General features: G+C 36.6%; 1 protein-coding gene across 1 annotated transcript in view; it reads left to right on the forward strand.

Moving 5' to 3' along the window:
• LOC108967119 (protein still life, isoforms C/SIF type 2) overlaps positions 1 to 16,124 on the forward strand; it is a gene marked incomplete at its 3' end in the record, with an annotated part of 282,692 nt that overhangs the window by 165,357 nt on the left and 101,211 nt on the right. The window contains 1 exon segment of the mRNA XM_018930366.1: positions 1,569 to 1,755. Coding sequence (XP_018785911.1) covers positions 1,569 to 1,755 — 187 coding nt within the window.

A 16,124-nucleotide genomic window follows, 5' to 3' on the forward strand; every position in this document is an offset into this window, starting at 1 on the left:
TGCTCAAAACTACATTTCTAAAATTGGTTTGAGTGTCTAGGTTAGGTTAGGTTAAGAGGACGACCCTAACGATGTTTTCATTTGAGCAACCTGGAACGCCAGTCCCTCTTGGTACCTAAAACTCCTACATAATTGGCCATTATACTCTCATAAATCAACAAAGCGCTTTGAGTCTCTTGCAAATTTTCTAGAGCGGCTAATGTCAGTTATGGCTTTGTCTTCTGATTTCTCGAAGATAAGACCGTGGAGATGTTTTGTTCAAGTTTGACAACTTTCGTCCGGCAAGATTTTTACCGTTAGCCCCTCTTGCCAGCTCAGCGGCTTTGCTATTACCAGCGATATTATTGTGATTGGGCACAAAAAGAGGCCCCAGTTCTTAGCAGTGCATCTACTGCTACCTTTATGCGAATATCAGCTACTTCGGCCTGAAAACCTGAAAAAACGCCACAGTCATCCGGTAGCAAATCAGCTATGACCTCATAAGCCAATAAAAAAAAATCCGGTAGTCTAAGGATAAGCTCGACGGAGAGCTTTTTAAATCACTCCTCACATACTAGCACCCCAGACTCTTAGTTGGATTTCATAGCATGGTGTATGCAGATTTTAGAATACTTTTAAGATTCAGGAAATTTTTATGATTTCGAAATAATGACTCTCAAGATTAACTAAAAACACTAATGCCTCGGTTACTGAAACGTGCCTCGGAATCAGCAAGTAGGCGGTTCGTGAAATTCTAATTGAGCTCTACCTAAACTTCTTATTACTCGTACGGTTGAGTTCTTCATCATCACTTAGTTGAGTATGACCCTAGAAAATCTAAGTAAGTGCTAAAAATTCATATCGCCTCTTAACTTTATGCAACAATTCGTCCTGATCCCAAAACCTTCAGCTTTCCCGAATTCTTTATTTTTAGACAACCATGTTAATATCTCGGAGCGTCAGTTCTGTAAGCTATTCCTTATACTGTCAACTATACAAATTCTCATTATTTTATCCGTATTAAAATAATTTAAGGTTTCACGAAAGGTGTAAGTTTAATACTATTTTATAAAGTACCTTAGAAATTCACATATAAAACGCACAATGTCTAACACGGCTATTGAGATTTTATGCTGCAAGTCCGAAATTACGTCACCGCTGATGTGCTTCGCTTTTGCTCATCACTTTAGGTCTATTTAAATTTGCTCCAATTATGGGAGAAGCTCAGTTTTTAAAACCCATATAGTAATAGTAGTTGGCGCGTGATATAATCGAAGTCGCAAACCTTGATGTAGTAAAATATCTGATATCATGAGGGCATTCATTAAAAAGCAAAAATGTTTTTAAATCAATCAAAAATGTCACAGAAGTTTTTCGCTCTCAAACTGTATGCATATAGAAATATCTCAGATATACCATATAAAAATATCCAATATTGCTTCATATCAATATAAAGTAAAAATAAAAGTGTAGATTTATTTTTCCCCCTGATTGTTAATATATCTACCCGCTACTCATTCCAATGCCATAACTAATTTTAATAATTATTTCTGTTTTCTTTTTCTTTTCCTTACTCCGCCGCCGCACAGTTGCATAATCACGAATTCGTCGAGGTCTGCATGAAGATACTCTATCAAGTGGAATTACATCGCACCACACTCGAGCAAATGTGGGGCTTCTCTGTCGAAGCGGAACTGATCGAGAATGCCGAACGGCAGGATGAACTCTGCTGCTATGTCAGCCGAGTGGAGGACAAGAGTGTTGCCATGCAGAACGGTAAGTACATTAAAGTAAGAGTAATTAAAGCACAAAAATAAAAACGAAAAATATTAAAGCATACTATATGCGAAAAATTTAAATGAAAAGACGCGCATGACGCAGTTGAGAAGATAAAATGCAAATTAAATTACTCACAAGCGAAATTAATAATACCCAATACACACGCGGAAAGCTGTGTGGGTCTCGCTCAGTGCGTGTGTAGCGCGATCCCAGCGCTGCTGAAGTGTGTATGTGTTCGGTATAAATTACAGGTTTTTTATTGTTCATTAAAGGGAAATTGAATTAATGTCATGTAGACGTACTTGTTGTATTAGTCGACGAAATTGCGGTAGCAGTACAGTAATTTTCGCACATGATTAAAAGTGGCAGCGTTAGCACTTACATTGATGTGTTTGCAATCACATGAATATACGAGGGTAGTTTGATTAATTCCACGGGAATGCCTCCTCCATTAATTTACTGCATATAAGTGGCTCGAAAATTAGAAAATAACTGTTATATGAGAATCATAGATGTTTGCGAAAACTGCAGAGAATCTCTTAATTGCCAAATTTAAATTATTATTAAAATCAGTCAATTAACGTCAAGCCAAGGTATTTTTTTGTTTTTTTTTTTTTTCAAATAGACTTAAGTTGTAAGAGATTGGCACACATCCATATAAGCGAACTCAAACCAAGTTTTCTATTTTCTACTCTAGCAACTTCTATGCATATTTTTTGACGCAGCTTTACTCTTTCATTTGCTCAGTAGAACACCGAAGTGTACTTCTCAGTTGACTTATAAAATATTAAGTTACTGAATGTCAAAAATAGAGGGAATTTATTTAGAATTCATGCTGCGAAGATGAAAAAGAACACGTAAAAATACTATACTTTTCTAAAAATATTAGTGCCCGGTTTCACAGTGCATACTTAAGTTGTGTTTAAGATAAAACAGGAAAATAACCTTTTACAGTTCATAGTTAAGTTATGTTTCAATATATTCTATGAAAAAATATGGAATCGCATTTTCAGTTCCAATAGGTGCACCGACTCTCTTGCCGTGAAATTCGGGATTGTTTTCATTCATTTTCGATATAAATTTTCTCGCTAATTTATGTATCGTCTTTAATAATTTAAATATTTCAGACATATTTTTATGGATGACATTTGTAAAACATATGTTGTTATATCATAATAACATTTTATAGAAATTAAGCATTGACTTTCGTTTGCGTTTCACAAACGACTAGTCAGTCTGCAAAAATACTTAGCTAAGACTTTATTTGGGCACAACTTAAGTATGAACTGTGAAACCGGGTAAAAGAAAAAATAAGGTGGAGATAGGCTCCATGAGAAATAAAAATCTTGATATACCACAAGGTTTCAAGAAATTGCTGTTATCGCTGTTAAGCCTTGGCGAAAAATAAACTCAGATCTCAGATATTTCAACTCAGCTTTTTTGAAAAGGTTTAGATACTATTTAGTATTAGATTACAACTTCTCTAGATATTTCACTGATATTACACTATAACAAGCAGTCTTCATTTCGAGTTTGCTTTGCAAAAGTTTAATCTTACGAGTTCTGCTCTAAGTTTAGAGCAGTTTATGGACTTTATTACTCCACTCAATAAAAACCTGTTAGCGCATTTTCATATTATTTGTGATATTTTTCCAGTTCTGAGCAGTGACTGCTAACGAATTTCAGTTAGATAAATTAAGTAGTCGAAAAAGTCTTTTTATTTTTATTTATTTATTTATTTTTTTCATCAGTGTTAATCGAAATTTCCAGAACTGAAGCAAAGGACGCATTGTTGTGATACAGGAACTGGTACAGCATCGTCTCCGTAAAGTTCGTGGTTTGCGTGGCATTCTTCCCATTTTTATACAAAAATTTCAAAATATGATGTGGTGAAATACCTAGGGCTTATCCTTGATAGAATGCTTTCATAGAGGACAAAAAGCTATAGCGAAGAAATGGGATTCTCATCAAGGTGGTGTTTGCCTCTATTAAGCCGTAGTCAAGACAATAATGATTTTGATGCATTCATCCTGTAGAAAACACTTGAAAATACTATACTGAATGTGCCTAAAGAGAAGCTGGCACTTAATGTTATTATACTCATAGCACTCGTCGATATTGGCGGCAGGTGCCTTGCTGCGAAGACCGCTCTAATGCTCAAAGAAAATGGGTATAAGGAGCGAGGAGAGGGAATATTCTGTAAAAAGCTCTTTGTCAAACTTAGCTATAGCCTAACAGACCACTTTAGTGTTTTGTCTGTAATATTTTTTGTAGTGTAGTGGCTGCTATTAAATGAGCAGTGGAGTGAGATTAATGAAACTCGGCAGTCATACTTCCGACGAACCAGAACACGTAACTAACATTAGCCGCCTCAAGAAATTTGTGATAGGATCAAAGCGCTTTGTTGATTTATCAGGGTCTTTGTGAGCAATAGAATATATTCCGTAACACAATAAAACATTGTTTTAAGACGTCCAAGTGAGATTCCTGATAAGATCGTTAATCTTAGCGTAAACTAACATATAATTTATTACTGAATGGCTGGAGATGATGATGATATCATTCAATTCARGGTGGTGGACTTTGGATGAGAAATTCTACCATGACATTCTAAGCTAAAAAAAAACCCTCAGATTATACGTATTTCTTTATACTGCTGCAGTAAAGAGAATAATCGAAAAACAATTTGATACTTGAAATCAATTCTTGAGAACCACTAAGTGCCAGTGAAGCCACCGAAAAACCCACTGACGTACCCAACCATCCCCATATATTTATGCCTGTATCTCCTGCTGCCTGCCTGACGTAGAGCCATGATTTCGGTTGCTCCAGCTTGTTTACACTGTTGCCCATCATGACTTGTCCGACATAAAAATTACGCGCTACAACAACCACAGTAGCAACAGCAGCAGCGACAGCAGCAACAACAACTGTACAAAATTAAAAATCGGCAAATTAATTGCACGATAACAAAGTTATATGACCGACACCGCTTGATGTTGCGGCGCAGCAATTGCAACTGTCCGGCAACGAGAGAGGCGAGAGGAAAGAGAGTTGAGAGAGAGTCAGCCAGCCAGTCTGCCAGCCAACCGGGCGTATACGTAATTTAATTGAAAATCGTACACGCTACACTGGCATACCCCCGCAATATTGCGAAAAATTGCCAGCAACAACAACAAGTGTGAGCGGAGCGAGTGTGAGCTGGACTACAGCATGCACAGACGCTACGGCGACTTCACGCCTGTAAAGCGCTAATGCTGCAGGCGCTTAACAGCAGCAACAGTGGTGCCGGTGCTGTTGCTATTGGTTGTTGTTGTTGTTGTTTGAGTCAGTGGAGGACGAAAGCTACAAAATTGCGGCTGATGATATTGTGAGCGCTTCGCTGAGCGTGTACGGCTTGTCAGATTTTCTTGTGCCTTGCACATGTTGCTTGCAACGCTGTGTGGTGCGTTTTCGTACGCGTGTTTGTGTGTATGGCGCAGCTGTAAGGTATCCGCTGTAAGTAGACACTGTTGAGCAACCAAAGTGGCATACTCGTGATACACTTCAGGCGCTACACACACGATTACATGCGCCTGCTAACGGTTAAAGTTGGACACACACACACACACGCGCACCCGCATATAGCCACACAGGTGAAAGAATGTTGTTACGAGTTTCGCAGCGTCGGACTGCTGCGTTGCGCTGAGGCGCTGAGTTGCGTTGAAATGCGAAAATGAAAATGATGCAAGGCAATAATCAGATTATCACCTGGAAAATTCTGCCACTTTCAACGTTTCGCCCTGCAACAGCGATCGCCTGCCTGCCAGCCAGCCGACTTCCCCTCCCCACCCATTGCATAGCAATCAACAGCGCATTTCGTTTGCGCTGCGATATCGATTGCGTTGTTTTCGGCTGTTGTCGAGATATAAATGTTGCCTGCTGCTTGCTGCCTCCCAGCAGGCTGGCTCGACCTCGGCAACGGCCGGCGCTTAAACGTTGCTTAATTGTATCGGCAACTTTGTTACGGCGCCATTGCTGCTGCAGCATTGCCTCCGTGCTACCACTTACGTAGACACTAATACACACACATACACATGCACACATACGTGCATACATGCATACATAGGAGTGTAGGCTGCCTTGTAGTACACGTGTAACACCCAGGGACTCGAAAATGCCCACCAACGCACACACGTGCGCACTCCATATGCCTACCTCAGCGCCGAATACGCACTCACACACACATGGCTGCTCACGTAATTGCGTTTAACAGCATTTGCTTGCTGCGGCCCTTCACTCAGTCGACCGGCACAAAAGTATTTAGGCATAATACGATTGCTCCTCAACGCCCCTGCCCCTCACTTCGCGCACACCATTTCGTTCTCTCTTTGTATGTGTGTGTGTGTGTGTGTGCGTGTTTCGTATCGACAGCCTACTTGTTAATTGACAGTGTGATGTGCGATAAGGCAGAAAAAAGGAGGAAAATTAAGCAAGAAAAAATTGCGCGCAATAAATAACAACGCGATAAAGTTTTTAATTTAATTTCTCATCGACGGAAAATGCAATTTACGCATTTCACCTGCAAAAGTCGCGCGGCGCGCTTATCGAAAATGCGAATTTCATAAATTTTGTGACATTTCAGTGATTCAGATATCGGCGCGCGCCAAAAGGGCAAAGTGATTTGGCTGCAAATGAAATATGCTACGAAAAAAAATAAAAATAAAATTCCATATCAGCAACATCTAGTAAAAATTCATCCATTACCATTGCAAGTCAGGAAATCGCGTCTTTGTGATATTTATTTACTTATTTATTGTTGTTATTATTATTATTATTATTATTTTTTTTTTTTGTTTTTAAGAAACCAAGTTAAATATTTTTTGAAAAAAAGAAAGATAAAACTAAAAAACATTAATAAAAATATTTTATGGGCTATCTAAGATCGGCGACAGGAAGCGGAGAATTCTGAATTTGAACTTTTAAAGGTTTAAGCTAAAGTGCAATGCTGCAGGGAATGAAAATATCAAAAACTTTTTTCACATAACTTCAAAGTAACCAATCTTTTGTGTTTTTCTGTTTACCGTGTAGGAAAATTTGTTTCTTTTTCTTTAAGTAAAATACTCAGTCTTTCTCCTTTCATTGACCTAATATCAAAAAAATTCTAGTTTTCACTAAAAAAAAAAAAACCTGAAGTCAAAAATTAATTTTTTTTTACAACCGGTTGGCTTTATGTTCATAGAAGTCCATTCTTTCTGATCACATAAATTATTTACATATAAATTACTATGAAAAGCTTTCTCAAAAAGATGCAAACAGAGACCGTACAAAATGACTTAAAGCTGCTTAGATTAAGTAAAAACAAGCTTTTAATCGTTTATCAGCTGCAAATATTACAGGAAGTCCTAACAAACTCGAAACTTTACCTATCTTCCTGATTTCCGGGAGTAGTATATCGTATTTCTAATCAAACTTCAAATTATTTTTTTTCTTTTATACCTATAATAAATTTTAGTGAACCAAATATGTACCATTTTGGCCGACCACTTTTTGCCATTTTTCCGCTATAGACATTATTCCAACAGTGTAAAACTTTTCTGGTTTCTCGGCGAAAAGCTGCGACAAGTAATTTTCACAGGCTTCTCTTGAAGCCAACGTTACTCCATTAAGGAAGTTCTGCATTGACCGCAATAAATGTCAGTCCGATGTTGCAAGATCAGGACTATATTGTGAATGCATCAAAACTTCCAAGCCAGCTCTCCCAGTTTTTGCCGAGTCGTCAAAGATGTGTGTGGTCTAGTGTTGTCCTGATGGAAAACGAAGCCTTTTCTGTTTGATGATAAATGTTAAGTTCCTTTGTGATGGCACGGCTGCTTATGTGACAGTCCTGGTCCATCTTTTCCATAATTTCAGAAATACAATACATCTTCTGTGTTGCGATGTGACAGTAATTCGCAGATGGCAACTCGTTCCAAGTGTCTATTTATTCTTATGTTAACTCACGTGGCACCCATCCTAAAGTTTCTTATTGAATGCTATCTTATTTGAGCGGCTCCAAATGTGCTTTAATGCTAATATTTAGCTTCTGGACTGGAGAACTTTCTTGAAACAGGGCTTAGAAACCGGTCGGGTCTTCCAGAGTGTGATGCATCTTTGGTTACCGGAACATAAGACACTAAACCGGAGCTGCATTTGAGTGACTGTTACAGTATGGAGATCATAACTTTTGTCACCTTTATCAAAGAAAAACAGTCAAATATGGCCAAACAATACTGAGCCAATCAATCACGAAACTGACTGAGCAGCTTTTTTAGTACAAAATCTTTTCATTCCAATATATRTATATAGCGTCAACCGATCGCACTTGTACATCACGTGACACAGATTACTGAAACAATCTACTCGAGTATTAAAATTTATTTTATTGTCTTCTGTGTGTTACATATGAATATGCCATAACTACATTCAACTAACAACTAGTCCCCTGGAAAACTAACTAAGGGCTCATTAATTAACTTCAAAGGCCTTAAAGTAACGCATGCAGCGGCAAAAATTATTAGGAAATCACATTTTCTTTGCCATTTTTCAAATTCCCTACTGTTTTCAACACTACTCAACACTACATGTATAGATAGATCTTCTTATTCTTTATGTGGAAAAATATGTACGCTTGTGTATGTATGTATGTATGTACATAGGGGAATCCTTGTGAGAAGGTGATTTGATATTGCTGATGCTGAAACTTTTCTAATTAATTTGTCATCTTTAATGATGTCTTCAGCTGACACGTTGTTGCAGGCAGATTCCCTGCTACATTCGCTGCATTCCATCGTTGCAACGTTAAACATGCGCTGGCAGCAAAATCAGCAACAACGACAACGACAGTAAGCAACAACCGATGTAAGCAGCATAAATATTCAGATAATGAGCGAGTGCCAATGAGTGTTGCAAGCGTTGCAAGTTACACTTTAGCGGGTTTAACGCTTGCCTGTTGCTGGCACTTCACCCTTTCACTATTTTCGCATAATTCCGCTAATCCCTTAACATCCCACGCGGCAAAAGATGACGCTCCACACTGACACTGTTAATACTACTGAGCTCCGTGTTGTCATATTTAATTTCGCTGGTGTTTTTTACAAAGCACGAAAGTTTTACTGCAGTAAGGTAATTTTTCTTCGTTTGCATTCCCCCGATAGTATCCTTTAACAACTTTGTAGCTAATTTTTTAAGTCTCAAATTAATTAGTTAACATATAAGATTTAATACAATTGATGAAACTCATCAACTTTCTTTAGTTTGAAGAAATAAGTTTTATGCGGTATATACATATATGGTATGCATATGCGGTAATTGGGTAGTAGGTACATAGCTAGGCTTCAGGTGAGTTCCCTGGAAATTCTTCAGCATTGCTCTCAAAATCTCTCATAGCATTGAGAACATCAATTGGGCTGCACTTAACAAGTTAAGTCTTGAGCTCTCAAAAAAAAGATAACAATGTTCAAAAAAAGATTAGCTTAAAAAAACAATTTAACTATTTGAATAGGGTTGCCAATTTTTTTTTTGTATAAATATTTTAAGTAAATCTTAGTATAAAAATGCAATATTTTTATAAAGTGTGTGTTACAGAAGGCAGTTTTGGGAAACATGACTTTGTGACGTTACCAACCGTTTGGAAAAAAAATTATATTTTGTATATAAAATTTCTGTTTGCTTTCAACTCAAAGAAAGCGTGAACGCTATAAGAAAAAGTTTTTACAAAAATATGCCACGATGACGATGCCACCTGTTTTGAACAAAATAATACACTATATTATTAACAATTTTCTTTTCTTTCTATGCATATCAAAAGAGAATTATTTACGAGAATTTAGAAAAAATATGCCGTTTTGACGGTGCCATCCAATTTGTTTAAAAGTTATTACAATGACAAACAAAGTTATGCTTGTTTTCTACTCATAGAAAGAGTGAGCAATATAAGGCCACGTTTTAACAAAAATATGCCATATGGACGTTGCCACCCATTTTGAAAAAAAAAACAGCATAATATATTAAAGATTTTCTGTTTCATGCCTATTTTTTTAAAAAATATTCCGTTTGCACGTTCCACCAGATTTGAAAAAAAAAATGTTTGTATATTAATATTGGGAAGTCGTAAATTATTATATATTAAAAGTAATCGTATTTTGTCAACAGATGTCGGTGCAGTCAGCAGATTTGATTTAACCAAAAAAAATAAAAATAAAAAAAAAATTGAAAAAAATAAAAAAAAAATCGGGAAAGTTTAATAAAAGTTACAGCTGTAATAAAAAATGGAAGAAAGCCACGCAAGCCACCATTAAAATCTGTGAAGTTTACAGACTCGATGCTGTATCAGTTCGTGTAGCACAAAAATATTTCGCTCGCTTCCGTAAAAAATCGGCCGGAACATACATCTTTGATAACTCTGACCTTGCACCATCGGACTATCACTTGTTTCGATCAATGCAAAACTCCCTTAATAGAGTAAAGTTGGCTTCAAGAGAAGCCTGTGAAAATTACTTGTCGCAGCTTTTCGGCGAGAAAACAGAAAAGTTTAACACTGACGAAATAATGTCTCTAGCGGAAAAATAGAAAAAATTCATTAAATTTCATTATGAATATAAAACAAAATAAGTTGTACATAGATTGTTTAGAAATACGAAAAGACTTTTTCGACTACCCAATATTCGGTGTAATCGAAGTTAACGTTTTCTGATTCCTCTTGTAATTTTTGCTCGCCCAGTTTTTTACAATCCACTCTCACTTAAATTTTATCTATGTTAAGTTAAGGTTGTCATACAGTTAGGGTTGTCATACAACATATATATATAACATATAATAACTCGAACGCAAATATTAATATTTTCTATTATTTCTAAATTCAAGTCAATTTTTAATTAATTGCATCAAACTAACTTTACGCAAAGCAGAGCCTTCAAAATCAGCCGAAATTCACATGACACACTCAAATAATACAGAAAACAATTGCAATTGCTATTTAAATAAATATTTTGATTTTCAATAAACTTAAGGGGAAATGCAGAAATGCACTTTAAATATATTTAAATGCTATTGCATTTGCAACTCATTTGCCTCGGGCCATATTTCCATGTGATTGCTGTTAGTCATAGGCAAAGCGTTTAAACTGTATGCAAATGCAACACTGATCTTGCAATAACAGATGCTAAATAAACACGAACACACTGGCAAACACACACACAGCAGCGTGCTTAAGAATTCATAGCCGTGTGGATAACGGCTGAGGCATGACTTTAGAAGTTGCAAATTTGCAAGTTTATGTGTCAATGTGTCAGTGGCGGCTTAGTTTGCCTTGCCTTGCCTTGTGTGCAACAATGTATCAATTTTTTAAGCCAACGGACAATAGACGCAAGATACAAGCAATTGTCATCAAGAGTACAGCAATAACAATAACAACAACAACGGACAGGGTTATGTGCAACGTATTGGTATGTAATTGCTATGGGTACCGCAGTGCGTATACGCAATCTCGAGCAATAATCACCTTGCCAACACGCAGGCACATATTTTAGGGCACCAACTCACAGATATATACATACATACAAACCACATTACACAACTGTGGCCTGGTTGCCTCTCGGGCGCTGACATTTGTTTTGTGTGTGTGTGTGTGTGTGGCTGGCCTTTTGCCAAAGGTATAGCATGCTTCACTCCACCAGCTGCAATTGCATCATCTTGCATCACATCACAACGTGTCACTTAACATGCAACATACGTTGTTGTCAACAACTCGACACGCACTCCAGCAAACCAACACACACACACACACGTAGACGCTGGCTGGCAGGCACGCATGCTGCGGCAGTGGCGTTGGTTTGCATGTCGGAGTGGCCCTTCGGTTAACAGACAAACAAGTGAAACGTGTAGAAACGCAAATACTCGGTTGTCGTCGTTGCTCAGGCGAGCCAAGGTTGTGTGTTGCCGCGACAACCAACGCCAGTTAGCCGCCGCTGCAGCCGTTCTACTGTTAGCTGTGGCAAGTATGCGTCGTCGTGTGCGCTTTGATATAACCTCTGCTATTTCAGTATTCGTTTCGGTTTCAATGCACACACACAACGCGCACACACTCAAACACAACTCACAAACATCCAGTGAAATGCTCGCACCCACACACACACACACGCAAATACAAATGAAATTCCAGCCGAGTTGTTTGGTTTGTTTGCGTTTTTGAGCGAGATCTGATGCGTGCATTGAGTTTTTATGCAACACTGCTCGCTCCACACACAAACATGCACTCAAAAGCGCCTCTGATTTTTCATGCATACCGTTTACTGTTATGTTTTTCTCTCGTTTTGCTCGTTTAATTTCCCAATAGTTCACTAACAATTGGTTTTTTGCCTTTCCCGTTATGGCAATTTATTGTCGTTCGTTTGACTAGCGCCGCTACCCTCTACAACCTTACCCCCTGCCCTTAGCTCTTTCGTGCTTACTCGCAAACAAGTCTCGTTTACAGGCGCATTTGCTTTCTATTTGCATTCAGTTTGGCTTTTTCGTCTGCCCGTTTTTTGCTGGCTTCACTTGATTACTATTGTCACATGGCATTCCACTGATATATGCCAATTCGATGTAGAATTTATTTATCGCAACATGCATATACCGTTACACAAGCTCGCGTTTATTGAAGATCATTGCATTTGCAATGATATTGAGTATTGGCTTCGTTCGCGTAATAAATGTAATTATTTTACAGCAAAAAATATAAAAATTACAAAAAAACTAGAAGAAATGTTAACTTCGGTTATAGCGAAGCTAAACTATTCTTCAAAAGTGCTATATTAATATAATAAAAAGTATAAAAGGACTTTATCTTTATTATAATCGATCAGATTGTATGGCAGCTATATGCTGTAGTGAACCGAACAGAACAATTTCTTCGAAGATTGCATTTAGTTTTGTGTATATCTTGTCACGTAAAGAAATTGCCCAAACCTTTGTGAGCAAAAAATAGTCAGGGCTGTTGTGGAATCCAAGACAGAATTGCTTAGCTGTCAGAATTGCAAACCAATTCTGATTTTAAATGGTGTCATAGAATCTGATTGGATTTTCGTTTTTTCGTACACAAAACCAATATTCGAACCAGCTAAACTGGTTAGTATTAGCTAAAGTTCAATGATTTTAAACCATATAAGGGGTAGTCTTATGTTGTTAAATAACAACTTCTTAGAAGCCATTCAATATCACAATTTCTTGAAATAATCGAATTTCCAAATAATTCAATTGCGACCAGATGTTGTCAAGTTCTACCTTTCCCAACTACGACCATTAAACATTTTTTATCATCGATCTGCACCGCTCTCGATTCATAGTCAGGGTATCACCAGTTTTTTTCAAAAGAGGTATGGGCGATGATTCCACAAGACCAAAAACCATACCAAACTGTCTTTAGCTGAATCAACACAACAGTTGTCTGAATGCCAACAATATTTTCATTCCTTCTAGAGCTTCTTTGTCCTATTGGCAGTTGAACATTATTTATGTAAAGAAAAATGCCAAAGCGTCCGAAAAGTTACAATTGAAGACTAAATATTTAGATTCGGTATATAAGGTTTAGGAGAATTACCGAAGCCGTATGGGAGTTAAAGTGTTCATTGAAGCTTCTCACAAATCAAATAATAACTTTTTTGGGAACGGAGGTTTCAGTATTTGATACTTGGCAGCTTGAAAACGAAAACAGTTTCGAACATTTTAAATGAGAGCTGTAGCATAAAGCACAAAGCGGGAAAAAATATTCTAAGATGGTATATGAAATAGCGTAGGAAAATTATAGCAAACATTTTATAGCAGAACAGCATTTTATAGCCAAACAACACTTTATAGGGGAAAATTATAGCAAACATTTTATAGAAAATAAATTATAGCAGAACTTTTAAAACAAAGTTTCGTTACGGAAACTTTTATAGCAAACTCAATTTGTGATTCTAAATTAAATGTTTTGAAGAAAACTTAAAAATAATATAAAGAATTCGTAAATGCCTTTTTTATTTTAATTTCTTAAGATAAGTTCAACTCCTGCAATGAATAATATAAAGTACTCTTTCCATAATAATCAAAACTTTCCATAACTTCCAAAATCTCTTTAATTTCCGAAATAGATTATCTTAAGCTGGGGTATTTTTTTTTATTGATATGAATTATTTTTTTTTTTTTGTTGTTGATATGAATTACTATTTTTTTTTAAATTTCATTTTTAATTCTTGCAATAGAAACTTCATCGTAGAGCGTAATTTTTAAAGCATTGCCGACATCACTTAAAGTGCTCACACACATATACATACATATTCACATATAAACAGAAGTATTTAAACAGACAATATATGAACTCGTGCTTTAGAATATTCTGAGTGCCGTTTTTCATCATTGTCGCCGCCGTACCACTGCACTCACCTGCTACTCACCCGCTTACGAATGCAAATGCCACGCCGATGCCTGCATAGCACTAAGACGATTATTCAAATGAAAATCTCCAGTTGGCACCTCAGGCGCCGCCAACGGTGTCACTACAGATACTTTCACACGCTGCGCCGGATGGCAAGCGACAACTAAGCGGAGTTAAGACGCAGACTAAGTAGCAAGTGAGCGCACACACACACCTACACACATACCTATATTTAAATAAGGTATGAAATATTTGTTGAAACAAAAAGCAACGGCGAAAAAGAATGATGAATAAATATATGCATTTACATACAATGCAAAGCTGGAAAAAACACTACTTTATTGTAGTCGCTTAAGTGGCAACGTTGTCAGCCGCAGGAAGTGGGTGCGCGCAGCACAAAAGCATCGCCGGTTACTTATACGCACCGGTGAGCTGCACTGTGCAGAGGTTGAAAGTGTGACAGCTGAAGTTTAAAGGTGGCAAGTTGATAGCCACAATTGAGACGGCGACGTACGCCAATGTGTGGCGTATATATGTGTACGTATGAGTGTGTGTGTGTGTTCTGTGATACTTCAACTGCCACGAAGAAGGTGTAGGAATCACTGCTGCGTATGATGTACTACTTTATGTGTATATCACGTGACCACAATGTGCCTGAGACAGCCTTGCTTATGAACAATTTATGGTAACTCATACGCACTGTTGAACAAGTGGAACATTCACCACACACACACTTACTATGTATGTATATATCTTATAAATCTTTGTTGCTCACGGAAAAAATTAAAAACTGCGCGAACTGCACACTTTATTACATCCCCACGCAGCATAAAATATCGAAAATGTTAAATATGATGTACGAGAAACCCAACCCAGCTATCAAATAGCAGTGACCCAAATATTCCGTGAGAAAAAGAAATTATATTTCTAAATAATGGAATTGAATTTCAAATATATATATATTATAAAGAAATATATTATAGTTAACCTAGACAATTTTAGGTAATTTTCATAAAAAGTTTTCGCTCTTAAACACTATCCATTAAGTATGCGAAGTATTGTAATGGATTTTTTCCCTTAAAAATGTTCGCTATAATTTTTTGTGATAAGTTATAATAAGTGATAGTTTATAAAAAAATTTCTTAAAMTTGTTGCTATAAATTTTTCCTATAAAATTGTTTTGCTATAATTTTTTGGCGAAAATTTATTACTTTAATGGGATACAACCTTGCACGAACAATTCCCTTAGAGCATACTACCTTATGACCAAAAATTGTCCAAATCGAACGAAGACTGCTCTAGGCCTTAGTTACCGAATATTTGGACTCTAGTACCTATAGTTGACTTATTACCGAAATTATCGGTCAATGTATGAGATATGTAATTCAAGTTAGGGAGCAACCTTTTCTGATAATAGTATTTCTGCGTATCGAAAATGTGTTGAATCGGGTCAATAATTTCCTTAGCCCTATATACCAAACAATAAGATCTTCGTACTTTGCACCACCTATAACGGTCAATATGTGATTCACAAAGATAAATGTTGAAATGAAAGCTTGTCCTAGACCCTATATAACTATAAAGTCGTATGTATATAAAGGTGTTACTGCTTTAATCCTTTCAAGTCGCACACAAGAGTATGAAGTGTCAAATTATACCCGAACTTAGGCTTATATAGTTTATAGTTTTTGCTACAAAAGTGTATCTATAAATCTTTTGCCATAATTATAATAYCTCTATTGTGCAAAGTTGCTATTATGTTAAAAAGTTCATATAAAATTATATGTTTTTATGTCATAAATTCATAAATTAAGTAATTTTCATATAAAATAAAAATTACTTTTAACTATTATCCCTCACGAAAGCAAATAAATTTATTAGAATTTTTGCTATAAAAGTTGACCTATATAAATTTTTGTTTCTAAAATGATTTAAAATATTTTTTGGTTTT

The sequence above is a fragment of the Bactrocera latifrons genome, unplaced genomic scaffold, assembly GCF_001853355.1.
Source record: "Bactrocera latifrons isolate USDA-ARS-PBARC rearing strain unplaced genomic scaffold, ASM185335v1 scaffold_178, whole genome shotgun sequence".
Classification (NCBI taxonomy): domain Eukaryota; kingdom Metazoa; phylum Arthropoda; class Insecta; order Diptera; family Tephritidae; genus Bactrocera; species Bactrocera latifrons.